The sequence below is a fragment of the Orcinus orca genome, chromosome 3 (genome assembly GCF_937001465.1).
Source record: "Orcinus orca chromosome 3, mOrcOrc1.1, whole genome shotgun sequence".
NCBI lineage: Eukaryota > Metazoa > Chordata > Mammalia > Artiodactyla > Delphinidae > Orcinus > Orcinus orca.
Window position 1 is genome coordinate 156651802 of NC_064561.1, and position 12600 is coordinate 156664401.

Here is a 12600-nt window from a genome sequence, read left to right on the forward strand (position 1 = left end):
TATACTGAAGTGTTCAGAGGTAAAGGAGCACTATGTATGTAACTTACTCTCAGATTGTTCAGAAAGAACCTTGTCTGTGTGTGTGGAGAGAGAACGAGCACGTGCAAATGGGGCAAAACGTGAGCAACAGGTGAACCGGGCGCTCTACAGTCTATTCATGCAACTTGTCGGTAAGTTTGACGTCCTTTCCAAATACAAAAGCTACTTTTAAAGCCTCCTTCATCGTTGCTTTTGTTTCCTTGCTTGTTTCTGCCCGCCTTGCGCCACTCCTCTGGCTACGCTATCGCTCTTCCCTGGGGTTACACAGTGATGCCACTCAGAACTCCCAAGCTCCATTTCCATCCTTTGCCTCCTCCTTCTTTACTGCACGTGTTTTGCTTCTTTTCCCCTTGCTAATTCTACTCTCATCTTTTCCCAGATTCTAGCCGGCCCCTCCCCGCCTGCCTTATGATAGTATCCTTTCTAATACTGCTCTCTTCGTGACTGTTCCCCTAAGATAAAGTTCTTCGACTTCAGCAACTATACTACAGGCAGGACACATCTGAAGTTCTCGGGCTGGTGGCAACGGTCCTCACGGGAGCGTGACGGCTGGAAGTGAGTTTGCACCAACTGTGGAGAAAGATGACTGGCCTCAGTTTAGCTCCCTTGCCTGTGTGACTCTGCCTTCCTCACCAAAGCAAGCAACGTTTCTTTCTGGAGATAGCGTACACGTTTAAAAAGCAGCTATTACATAGGAACATCACATGAATGAGAATCAGTCCAACACGCTTACCTGCTGGTACAAATCCTTCTTCCTCCCCTGCTGGGAAGATATCCCCCAAGATGACAGGTGAGGGCTAGTGACCAACTGCTACAAGCATTTTTTTTAGGACTTTCAAAGTGCTACACTTCACCTCAAAAGAGGAGGTGAGTTCAAAGATATTAAACTTACGCCTTTTCCGTCTTGAAAGATTTGTCACATGCTGGGCAGTAAAGGCTATCATAAAGTTCTGCATCCTCAGCCTCGTCACCATCTTTACCTATGAGAGGGAAGCCTACAGTTAAGAGTCCTGTTTGATTAGAACATAAATCTAAAACATGTTAACAAGTAACATCTCTTCAGTAAGTATCTAGAGTTGCACACATATCAGAAACTAAAATTTGTTGCTTCCTCACCAAGAAAATACAATGTTACCGAGATTTGAGTTGGCCTTTTAAAAGCAGCACTGAATTATACGGGAAGGCTTCCAAACAGATCACTTTACCTTTCAAGTTCTTTTCATAAGCCTACTTAGAAGAAAATTCAAAAAATTCTCAGAGTCCTAGGTATGGGCTAATTTCAAAAAATCAAATGTCATTTTCATAGTTCTATAACAAAGCAGTTTTTTCAACAAAGGTGTTTTAGTTTATCTCTTGAGCAAGATTTGGTGTGAACACATGTATAATTGTAATCTACTCTTCAATGCTTAAATAAGCTTAGTTTATGACATTCCATCATTATTAGAAAGACAGGTCATAAAATAGTATATTACACGTAAAGTTTAACATTATCTTTACAGACTTTTATAAACTTGAAGCTTTATTACAACGGAATAATTATTATCAATATAGACCACAAAATCTAAGCTCAGTTGAAAGTCTTTGCACAATCCCATAGTCTATCTTTATAAGAAATAAACAAGTAAACTGATTGCCATTTTGGATTTACTATGGGATCGATAAAGAACCCAAGGTATCTCTTCTATATTCTACATTTTTTTTAATAATAATGGTAATATGATTCTGAAGGACATTCTCACTGAAATCATAAATGATCAAAATACCTCCAATGTTTCGTATAAGATACTTTCTAATTATGTGTACACTTTCAAATAGTTTGATTATTCAAATAGTTAATAAAGAATGCTGGATTTGAAGTCAAAATCTGGATCTAAGAATGTTCTCATATGTTCTCAGACATATGCCAGAGCTTCTCAGTAACAAAGAGATAACTATATGAGCAAAACCTACATATAAGGGACACAGTGTGAGGATCAAGCAAGACCTTATATGTGAAAGCACCTTATAAACTGTAAAACTCTACATAATTATGCCACCTCACATTTACACAGTGCTTCATAACTATCAAGGCACTTTCACACATACTACTTGCAATTCATTAAGAAAACATTTAATTTCCTGATCACGTGGAATAAATAAAAGTCTGTCATTTTATCATTTGAGCTATTAGTCTAAAAACCAACATTTGTAAGTAAGGTAAAATTAAGTAAACCATGTTTAGATCAGTTACTTTTATTTCTCATGGAACAGCCAGAGACAGTGGAGAAAGTCAGGTATAGCAATCACTATTCTCAACAATGCCCAATCCTCTCCTTGTAAGGTAGTCACATGCCTGTGCTCTAATGATAGAGGAAGAGAAAAGACACATTTCAGGACACGAAGAGAAGCCCCTCTACAAGTCAGAAATGAGACAATTTATATATGCCAGATAGACTCGTGCACAGTATCAGCTCTTCTGGAAAGAGTTACTATTAAAACTTGACCTACTGCTTAACTGCATTTTTTAAAAATAACCAGTTACACCTGACAATATGCCCATTTCTCAATATATTTATGCAGCCAAATGGTTCAAAACATGGTCAGAAAAGAGTTCGTTAATGAAATTACTGCAATTATACTACTTCCATAGTCTACCTTCACTTGGCCATGCCAAATTATTTTTCATTTCAATTATCTGCCATATTTAAAAACTGGGAGATGGCACATAAAAATCCAGTTTTCCAGCCTCACTTTAAAAACAAACAAACCAAACAAACATGAAACTGGCAACAATCGGCCGGAACCCAGGTGTTCTCCAGATTTTCATCTGCCCTCCCATTCGTTGTTGTCTCACACCTGAGCCCTTTATGGACATCTGTGAGCATCCTGAGTGCACAACCCCTGAACACAAAAACATTTATTTCCTACAGTTTCTTAGTGAATGGAGGAAGTTACCATCCTGTCCGTCTTGGAGTTCCCGTTCTTCCGCTTCATCTTCACCTGATCCATCTCCAAACTCCTTTTCATACTGCGCCTCCATCTCCCTGAGCTCCTTCTCCAAATCGGCCACCGTCATCCAGCTCTGCTCTTTGTACTGCTCTGCCAGTCTAGACACACACAGCACAGTCTCTGCATTGGTTTTATTTATTTTGGGGGCTTAAAACCCATCCCCTGGAGAGCTTCTTCCTCCCAAATTGTCAGCGCCTACAAACTTAAAACCTGTGCTTGGCTGAAACAGGCAAAGTCACTTAAATCTGTTATCTGTTATGTGGTTGATTTTAATTGCTCCACTAGATAATGGGTTTTGAGACATATAACTCTTCGCAACTTAATAAAAGTCTTCAGGTGGGGACTTCCCTGGTGGCGCAGTGGTTAAGAATCCGCCTGCCAACGCAGGGGACACAGGTTCAAGCCCTGGTCCGGGAAGATCTCACATGCCACGGAGCAACTAAGCCCGTGCGCCACAATTACGGACCCTGCGCTCTAGAGCCCATGAGCCACAACTACTGGAGCCCATGGGCCTAGAGCCCGTGCTCTGCAACAAGAGAAGCCACCGCAATGAGAAGCCCACACACTGCAATGAAGAGTAGCCCCCGCTCGCCGCAACTAGAGAAAGCCCGCGCACAGCGACAAGACCCAACGCAGCCAAAAATAAATAAATAAATAAAATTTATTTTTAAAAAAAAGTCTTCAGGTGGTTTTAAACCGTAAGTGTCGTGTAAAGTGCTAATTTTTCAAAAGATGAGGTGGGTAGAACTTTCAAGAAGTGAAGTTTTTTAAAGAATGCTATAATGCTCTGGACACAACGCCTTTACAGTGACTCAAAACAACAAAACTTTAAAGGCACTGAGATGAACTAAATATCTAAGCGTATACGGACAGAGTATTGTGTGGTACTTAAAAGCAGCGCACTGGACTGACTTCTAGGGTCCAGTTCCCACCTCTGCAATTTATTAGCTATGTGATCTTGGGCCTCATTTCTTCAAAAGAAAGGATAAAAACCCGAACTTACTTCACAGAATTGTTGCAAGAAAAGCACTTACAACACGGCCTTGTACAGAATGAGAATTCGATTAACGTCAGTTATTATTAAACGTTACAAGAGTCTGAAAAGAATCTCAAGTATAAAGGGCCTCTGAAGGAAAACATCCAACTCAAAAGAAAAATTTTTTCACAGCAGATGAAAAGACATCGTCCAATGCCAGAATGTAAAAGAAAGGGATGTAGGCAGAATGAGGATTAAACCCCCCATGAAAGCACCACACCAGGTATCCACTGATGCTTGCTGGGACCAGCACCTACTCATAGACAGGGTCCAGCCAGCACCACATACTTGGCCTGCTTTAGCTTCTGCTGCCGCCTCATTGCTTCGGCTTTCCTCGCCTTCTCTGCGTTCTGTTCTTCCACAAGTTTTCGATGAGCCTGCACTCTTCTATCTCTTTTACGGATGAAAGCTACCAGCTGACGGACAAGCTCATTCTTCTCTTTCCTTGCTTTGTCTCGAATCTTTTTGTTCTCTTTTTCCATGGCTCGTTTCTCCCAGTGGTTTGAAGCCTGTCGTGTATCATATTCTTCTTTCCAAGCAAAGTTCTTCTGAGTGCAGAAACTCTGCCAATAAGCGTAGAAAGGATGGACTACCTAGTGACAAAGAAAACAGGTAAAATGCTAGATTTTTATTTGGATTTCTTTTTTAGTAAGGTAGCAAATATTGCTGATGCAAAACATCTAACCTCCTTTCTTCGTATATACAACTTTACTATTAATCAACAGAGAAGACAGTCCTTTGAAGGCTTTACAAAATAACTCTTCAGAATGAATTTGATGAGGAAATTAATGGAATGGGACCAAGATCACTAAATAGTGAAAAGACGGGAGGCGATCAGGAAAAGAAAGAGAGGAAGAGAGTCACAGTAAAAGACTGAGAACTAGAACCCTTCTTCTTAAAATAAAAAAATAGGGAAAAGATACACTGACAAATGCTAATTACAAAATGGCAATGAATTTTTCTTCTACCGTATCATAGTCACTCTGGGAGTCTCCAAAAGTTGGGAAATCCTCAACATCCTCTTCTAAAGAAGATTCTAGTTCTTCCTTGGCAATCATTTCAAAAACATTACGATACACTGTATAAAAGCCCTAAAAAACAGTAACAGAAACACAAATTCTTAACACTCTTGTAGTTTAATTATAGAGTAAGATTTTAAAATGCAACATGAAAAACTTTAATGTTACAAAATTACAGTCCCAAGCTCGGTCACTGAAAGTACATTTAGTTTTCAACTGAAGGTCTTTATATGCTGACAGTTTAAATATGAAAGCTCTGTTTTTCAGTTTCCAAAATGAACATTCCTTCACCTTCTATTGTAGAATAATTTTAGGAATTCTCTTTGCATTTGAGAGTCTTACTTAAGTACTTGGTAAGAAATTATCAGTGAGTTCATTTCTTACCTTTTCATCATCTCCATAACCAGAGTAACAGGTCACAGTGAAATAGTGAAGCAAATCTAAGCTGTCATCTTGATACTCTCCAGCAAGCCCACCTTTAAGCAGAGCCTCTCTATGATTATCATACCTAAACCAAAAAAATTAGCGACATCAGTGAAGGCTGAATAAATAAGAATTCAAAAGGATTCCTTACTCTGAAACAGTCAAAATATAATTATTGTACATTTTAACATGGTCAACCCACAACCAAAAAATCTGAAGAAAAATATCAACAGGCAAAGACTTAATAATCTTTCACAGAAGTGCTGATTAAAACTATGACTGCAACTCCCAGTACGTTACAGGCAGTATACGGTACTAGCCAATACAAAGAGGGGAATTTAATGAGCCAGGGAATGTCCATGACTCTCCCAGAAACGTAGCTGCACTTTCACACGAAAGAGACCTTACTAAATAAGACAGTAGTGGACATCATCTGGTCCACAGGCTAACTACACATTTGGGATCTGGGAATTTACCAACATGGACCAGAATAAAACTCTTCTAATGTTTATGTAAACAATCTAGGAGCTTCACACACATACAACTGCCCCTCACTCTGTAAAGCTGGTTATTACCCTCATTTGATATAACAGGAAACTGAAGCTCAGCAATATTACATAACATTGTCCACAGTCATAAAGCCAATGAGCAGCAGAGCTAGAATTCAAAACCACGTGTCCTGCACCAGAGGCCCATGCTCCTCGCCACCGTGCAGTACTGCCTCCAGATGACAGGAGAGTTAATAGGCAGGGCCTTCAAACAAAAAGACAAGGGGATCCTCAGGACAAGAAAACAGCCTAAGATCTAGAGAAGAGCTAGAGTAAAAGGAAGGCAGGAAAGAATTTCAAAGTTTCCAAAGGAAGGCAAAAGCATTTCTTAAGGCCAGATTTCCAAATTCCTCAGGAGGAGAAAAATTTAGGATTCTCTGATTTTTATGTAAAAGATAATTTAATAAGAATTTTCCTCCAGACGCAGCCTCTGAGTCGCCCGGCACCTTCTGTTTGGTCAGCGGCGTAAGGGTCTCGCCGAGGCGTGTCGTCCGCGCTGCTCGGCCCGTTGTACGCCCGTGCGCTCGCCCGCCCGCCCACCCGGCCAGCGGAGCTCCTGCCCGTGTCCCCCGGCTGGCCCGGGGGTCCGGGCACCGCCTCGATGGCGGCTCTGCCTGACGCGCGGACTGGACCGCAGCCCGCAACCCGAACGGACAGCGTCATGAGGCACCTGCCGTACTTCTGCCGCGGCCAGGTGGTGCGGTTCGGTCGCGGCCCCAAGCACCTGGGCATTCCTACAGCTAACTTTCCTGAACAAGTAGTAGATAATCTTCCGGCTGATGCATCCACTGGCGTATATCATGGTTGGGCCAGTGATGGAAGTGTAGACGTCCATAAGATGGTGGTGAGCATAGGATGGAACCCATACTACAAGAATACAAAAAAGTCCATGGAAGCTCATATCATGCATACTTTCAAAGAGGAATTCTATGGGGAAATTCTTGCTACCTCAGATCAGAAAAGAACTGATTCTTTAGAGTCACTTATTTCAGCAATTCAAGGTGATACTGAGGAAGCTAAGAAATGACTAGATTTACCAGAACATTTGAAACTCAAAGAAGACAATTTCTTCCAGGTTCCTAAAAGCAAAACAATGAATGGCCACTGATGGAAAAGCATCTTATTTATTCATTCACTGTTTTCTAATATTTTACTGCTCATAACTCTACAGTCTCATCTTGGTTATATTTTAAAAATCAAACATTTTCCTACAGCTGTGAATTAAACAGTCCAATGTAGTTACCATATTATGTTCCAGCTGTTCAACTAAACCCACCATGTTACAGGACTAAAAAGGTTCATTTTAAAAATCAAGATGCTTTTTTATGTAATATGTTGATTAAAATGTACCACTAGAAAGGCCTTAAGTGTTTTACAATGGGAATGAAATATATATAAATATGGGTAACAGGCAAGTCACTAGCTTGAGATGAGAACTGTAACTCTCACGGTAAAGTTCTAGCATGCATGTGCCTGTATAGCATGCTCTGCTAGTCAGAAGGCTTATAAAAGTAACTATATTAAGCAGAGGCTAGACAGTTTACTACAAACTTAAGGGGAAAAAATCCAGACTTTGTATTTTTGATATTTTGCACATTTATTTATTATTATAGACATGAAGACTTGTGAAATTTCATTTTAGTCAGTCATTTCCTTTAAGGGCTCAAATCACTGTACTGTGTTCCATTTTTGTTACAGCTGCCTCAGTTCTAATTGGTCTAGACTCTCTCCCTATTATTTTTTTGTTTTTCTTTTAAAACAGTAAAATGAGTGTTTTTGGAATCTCTAGTTCTCATTTTTGTCTTGTAAAACACTTCTCTCTTTCTAAGGGTAGATATTCTTCAACATTTTTCTTCACCTTTGTTTCCTGTAAACAATTGTCAGTGTCAGTTCTTCCATTTAGAATATCCAACTCTACATTTACAAAATGTAGAGTTTCATCTGCATCTGTATCTGCCATCCCATCCCTTCACTATATGAACAGTGATTAAGCGCATATCTCTTGCATTTTAGAAAAAACGCCCAAAAGTTCATCTGTAGGTTTCCTCAAAGTTTAAACGAACACCTAGCATTTCATTTATCTATATCAGTTTCTTAAACAACACAAAATACTTGTTTCCCCCCCAGGGAAACTATTTAAGAGCCAACTAAACTATGAACTACAAAGTTATTTGTTTTTAATGTGATTATATGCTCCTGAGCAAATGCAAACTGTTGTAGTTGTGTGTACACAATGTAATTTAAGGCTAAAGAGTGTTATCTAGAATTTTAAAGATAACTCATTATAAAACCATTTTTCCCTAATGTGCATAAATGAGAGAACTGATTTTAACAAAACTGTTTATATAATATTTAGAAGAACATCTAAAGCTAATGTTGGAGAAGGGGGAAGCAGGAATAAATTCAGTTGGATTGTTTGAGTTTTTGGTGTATGAATTTATGGTAAACAATGTAGTATGTGTCTTTTTCATTTCTTCTTTATAGAAATACTTCAAAAATGTAATTTAATGTTAGAAATCCTATACTTGAAAGAAGCCTCAATTATCAGTGGTTCTATGAAACAAAGTTAAAAACAAACATGGAAAGTGTAAAAAAGATTTGTGTTTGTGTGAGTAGCTTGTGACAGATTGTGTCCTCATTAAGTGTGAAAATTCTTTGATATTGTCACCTTACATTTTGTTAAATAACTATTGCTTTTGAAAAGCCTATAGTGTGTGGTTTAGGAGTTAGTTAATAGTGTCTACATTTTTTTAAGTTTTATATTATTTATATATTATAAGAAATTGCAGTAGGGCCATTTTCGATTAGTTGGTGTTTTCAGGCCTTGAAATAAAATCTTGACCAAGTGAAAAAAAAAAGAATTTCCTCTACAGCCTTTCTCTCTTGACAGCTGGCCGTGCTTGTATGCCATCACACAGAAGACGTGCACGGGTGAACTGAACACCCACCTGCTCTGCAGGATCTTGCACAGTTATGTCAGGACTTTGTAGCAAAAAGTTCACTGAGAATCTGGAAACCCAGAACTTCAAACGGAGAAATTTTTGTTTGGAAATGGCATTAAATGATTGGGTCATCATGAGTTAAAGAATCTGTCATAGATGTAGAAGCTTAACTCAATTTCTTATATAAAGTAGTTCTTGGGAAAATATTACAATTCTTGATGAAAACACTATATCTGTTTTTTAAGGAAAAGTCAACATTCTTCCTTTTCTGACATCAGTAAATTTGTCAGACATCAAAAAGAACTTATTCAAAGAGAAGGCACTTCATTAAGTATCAAAATTATAACTATCTACGATTGCCAAGCTTTGTGTTTCATCATCTATAATATCAGAGTTGGAGTAATCATCTCTAAGGTTCCTTCCTATCAACACACTGCATTTTATATAATGAACAGGTGACTGGTGCTTTAGAACACACCCCAAACCATTTAATATATTAAATTTTTTAAAAACCCTCTGTTGACCATTCTTCCCAACAAGATACACAAGGAGGGACAGCGTGATGCTCACCATGCTCTTTCCTGAGGGTCGCTTAGCACATCATACGCTGCTTGGATTAGTTTAAATTGTTCAGCTGCTTCTGCGGCATTATCCAGATTTTTATCTGTTAAAATAAAGGCACAGAAATTCAGTCATCAAAAAAGTAAAGGACAGACTCTAAAAGGGACCTCTTCCATCAGAAATGCCATACATAGATGAGTGTACAAAAATGAAGAAAAACAACTAAGGAAAACCAGAAAATGGATGACAGCTGATAATCAGGATCTGTTATAAGTGGGAACTTGAGTAGAAATTTCATGCTTTTCTCTAACTCTCAGTGCGTCACTGAGCACTCAACCTGGATATCCACAAACAGAAAATGCTGAGTAGTACACATTTTATTTTTAGAAGGAATAAAATACATAAATCAATCATTTATAGAAAGGCTGTTACTATTCAGTGCTAGATTATGTTTAATCCACCTTTACCACCATCCTTAAGGTTTTCTTTCTTACCAGCATATACCAAAATAAATCTCATAAACTTTACAAACGATGTGCTAACTAATTACTTTTCCCCTAATTAGTTGTGCTTCCTTAACTGCGGAATTCAGAAAGCATCTTTGCCTCAGGGTGGTAGCCAGCTTCCAAGATGGCCCCCAAGGACCCCCACCTCCTGGCACTCATGCCCTGTGTGGTCCCCTCCCATGTCACCGGGGTTGGTCTCTGTGACCAAAAGCAGGTGGCAGGAGTGGTGACGGTACAGGATATTACTTCCAAGATGAGATCATGAAAGACTGCAGTTTGCATCTTGGGCGCTCGCTCTCTCTTGGATCGCTGGGAGTAGCCAGCTGCCACAGACACTCCAGTGGTCCATGAGAAGCCCACGTGGTGAAGAATGGAGGCCTCCGGCCCACAGCCAACAAGGAACTGAGGCCCGCCATTACTGTGGGGGTGAGCTTGAAAGTGGGTTTTCCCAGACAATGGTGATTCAACCTGGTGAGAAAGCTTGAGCCAAACCACCCAGCTACACCATTCTGATTCTGATCCCCAGAAACCGTGTGAGTCCGTATTATGAAAATATTTGCTAAAAAAAAAGAAAGTATTTGCTGTTTGTTGTTTTAAGCCCTAAGTTTTCAGTAATTTGTTACACAGCAGTAGATAACTAATACACTCAAAGTAAAATATTTTGAACCTACCGTGGAGTACATCAATGTTCTTTAAGCTACAACTCAATATCTGCCTCTAAGAAAAAAATATGACAGAAGTAGTCTTAAAACAAGGCCCTCAAGGGTATCCTACCTCCTCTTTTCAGATACCATTACACAATCCCAAGTCCTTCAAGCGGCCTTCTGCTCAACAACTGACACAGACAACACTTTCTCAAGTGCAGCAATTTGCCATAGCTCTTTTTACTAAGATGCTTTAACACAAAAAGCTTTAGATATAGAATCATGCTCCCCTGGAATTAAAAAAAAAAGTAATAAACAGAAACAAAAAAAACTGCATCACAGGAGCCTAGCTGTATAAGTAATACAACGCTGGTCTAACTCCCCTTCCACAGAGCAGCCCATGGGTCATCTCCTAGCCTACCTCTTCTCTGGACTAAATCTCCCATTTCTTATGCACACTATAATACCCTCTACTTCAAATGCTGTCAAAGACAGTGATCATCAAGGAGCCATTCATTAATTCCTTAACATTCTACTTCTAATCACTATAGCTAATTATATTAGCTTTTAGCAACAATATCACAGTAAGTCATATTGAATTTATAGGTGACAAAGTTTCAAGTATTTTTCATATTAATTACTGACAAGAGGGACTTCCTTGGTGGCGCAGTGGTTAAGACTCCATGCTCCCAATACAGGAAGCTGGGGTTTGATCCCCGGTCAGGACCTAGATCCCACATGCATGCCGCAACTAAGAGTTTCCTGCCACAACTAAGACCCGATGTAACTAAATAAATAAATAAATATTTTTAAAAAAAATTCCTGACAAGCCAATATAACTGTATAACAAATATTTTTTTAACTCAAACATAGTACTCAATCCATTCTGTGGTAGATACTAAAGGTTAGATCATCCAACACCTCCCCCTCCTTTATCTCTTGCAGCCTTTACTGTGGAGGCTGGATAAGCTAAAAAATAAGCAAGTATTTTAGCTTATCCAGCCTCGCTTGCTGCTAGGAAGGGTCGTGACACAGTTCTGACCAATGAGATGAAAGCAGAAGTCTGTTAGTGTATTTTCTTTCCTTCCTCTTTTTGTCTTGTACATGGGCATGAGAGCTGGAGCTTCAGCAGCCATCTTGAGACCATGAAGAAAAAGTCAAGAGATTCACTGTGACATTACTTAGCCACTGAAACAATGCCAGCAGGCACCTACCTCCAAAACTCCTTGTGGTGAGAAAAATAAATTCTTAACTTACTAAGCCACTGTGGCTAGGTTTTCCATTACTTCCAATGCATACTATCAAATTCCATCTTGTTGTGGCCTTGCTGCAATTGGATTCTAAACACAGGACACCCAGTATCCTGTTTTGATAATTTTAGATTTAACAATTTTGGATTTTTATTACTACTCTGTGGCAAATACTACTAGTTGCCTACTCGATATCCATTCTCCTCTTCCTCCTAACAAAACCTGATTTTGATCACAGGGGTAATACACACACTTTAAAAATTCACCTCCCCAGACTTTCTTGAAGTTGGGGTTGTCAGGTGACCCAGTTTTAGCCAATCAGATACAAACACAAATCTACTAAGTGAAGCTCCTAGGAGAAGATTGTTTCTCCTGATCAAAGGGATGGGCCTGGGTGGCACTCACCTCATGCCCTTAACTCATCCCCTGTGTCCTGCCCAAAGCCCGGGTATACTGCCTGCAGGCAGATTATGAGGACTGAGGCAGAGACTGCTAGTTCATCCCCTTCTTCCGGTAACAACTGACTCCTGATTTTATGGGGGCAGCTGATCCCCCAAATAAAGACTCCATTTCCAGTCTCCCTTGAAGCTTGGCATGACCATGTGACTAAGCTCCGGTCAATAAAATCTATAAAAGTATTCTAT

The 12600-nt window shown here is 39.5% G+C and overlaps 3 protein-coding genes across 5 annotated transcripts in view; 1 reads left to right on the top strand and 2 right to left on the bottom strand.

Annotated features, from left to right (window-relative positions):
• Positions 1 to 12600, bottom strand: part of TTC23L (tetratricopeptide repeat domain 23 like) — a 130802-nt gene that overhangs the window by 32182 nt on the left and 86020 nt on the right. The gene's annotated exons all lie outside the window — the stretch shown is intronic.
• The window catches only part of DNAJC21 (DnaJ heat shock protein family (Hsp40) member C21), a 32001-nt gene that overhangs the window by 14694 nt on the left and 4707 nt on the right, over positions 1 to 12600 (bottom strand). For 2 of the 3 annotated variants that reach the window (XM_049708008.1, XM_049708006.1), the window contains exons 2-7: positions 9566 to 9659; positions 5467 to 5590; positions 5032 to 5154; positions 4352 to 4656; positions 2974 to 3125; positions 932 to 1019 (exon numbers count right to left, since the gene is read on the bottom strand). In XM_049708008.1, coding sequence (XP_049563965.1) covers positions 932 to 1019; positions 2974 to 3125; positions 4352 to 4656; positions 5032 to 5154; positions 5467 to 5590; positions 9566 to 9659 — 886 coding nt within the window. The remainder of the gene's footprint in view (positions 1 to 931; positions 1020 to 2973; positions 3126 to 4351; positions 4657 to 5031; positions 5155 to 5466; positions 5591 to 9565; positions 9660 to 12600) is intronic. The other variant, XM_049708009.1, reaches the window with a different exon arrangement.
• LOC117199988 (riboflavin kinase-like) lies at positions 6715 to 7543 on the top strand. Its single transcript, XM_033421288.2, has one exon. It carries the CDS (start codon positions 6715 to 6717, stop codon positions 7078 to 7080), a length of 366 nt encoding a protein of 121 aa, XP_033277179.1. The 3' UTR covers positions 7081 to 7543.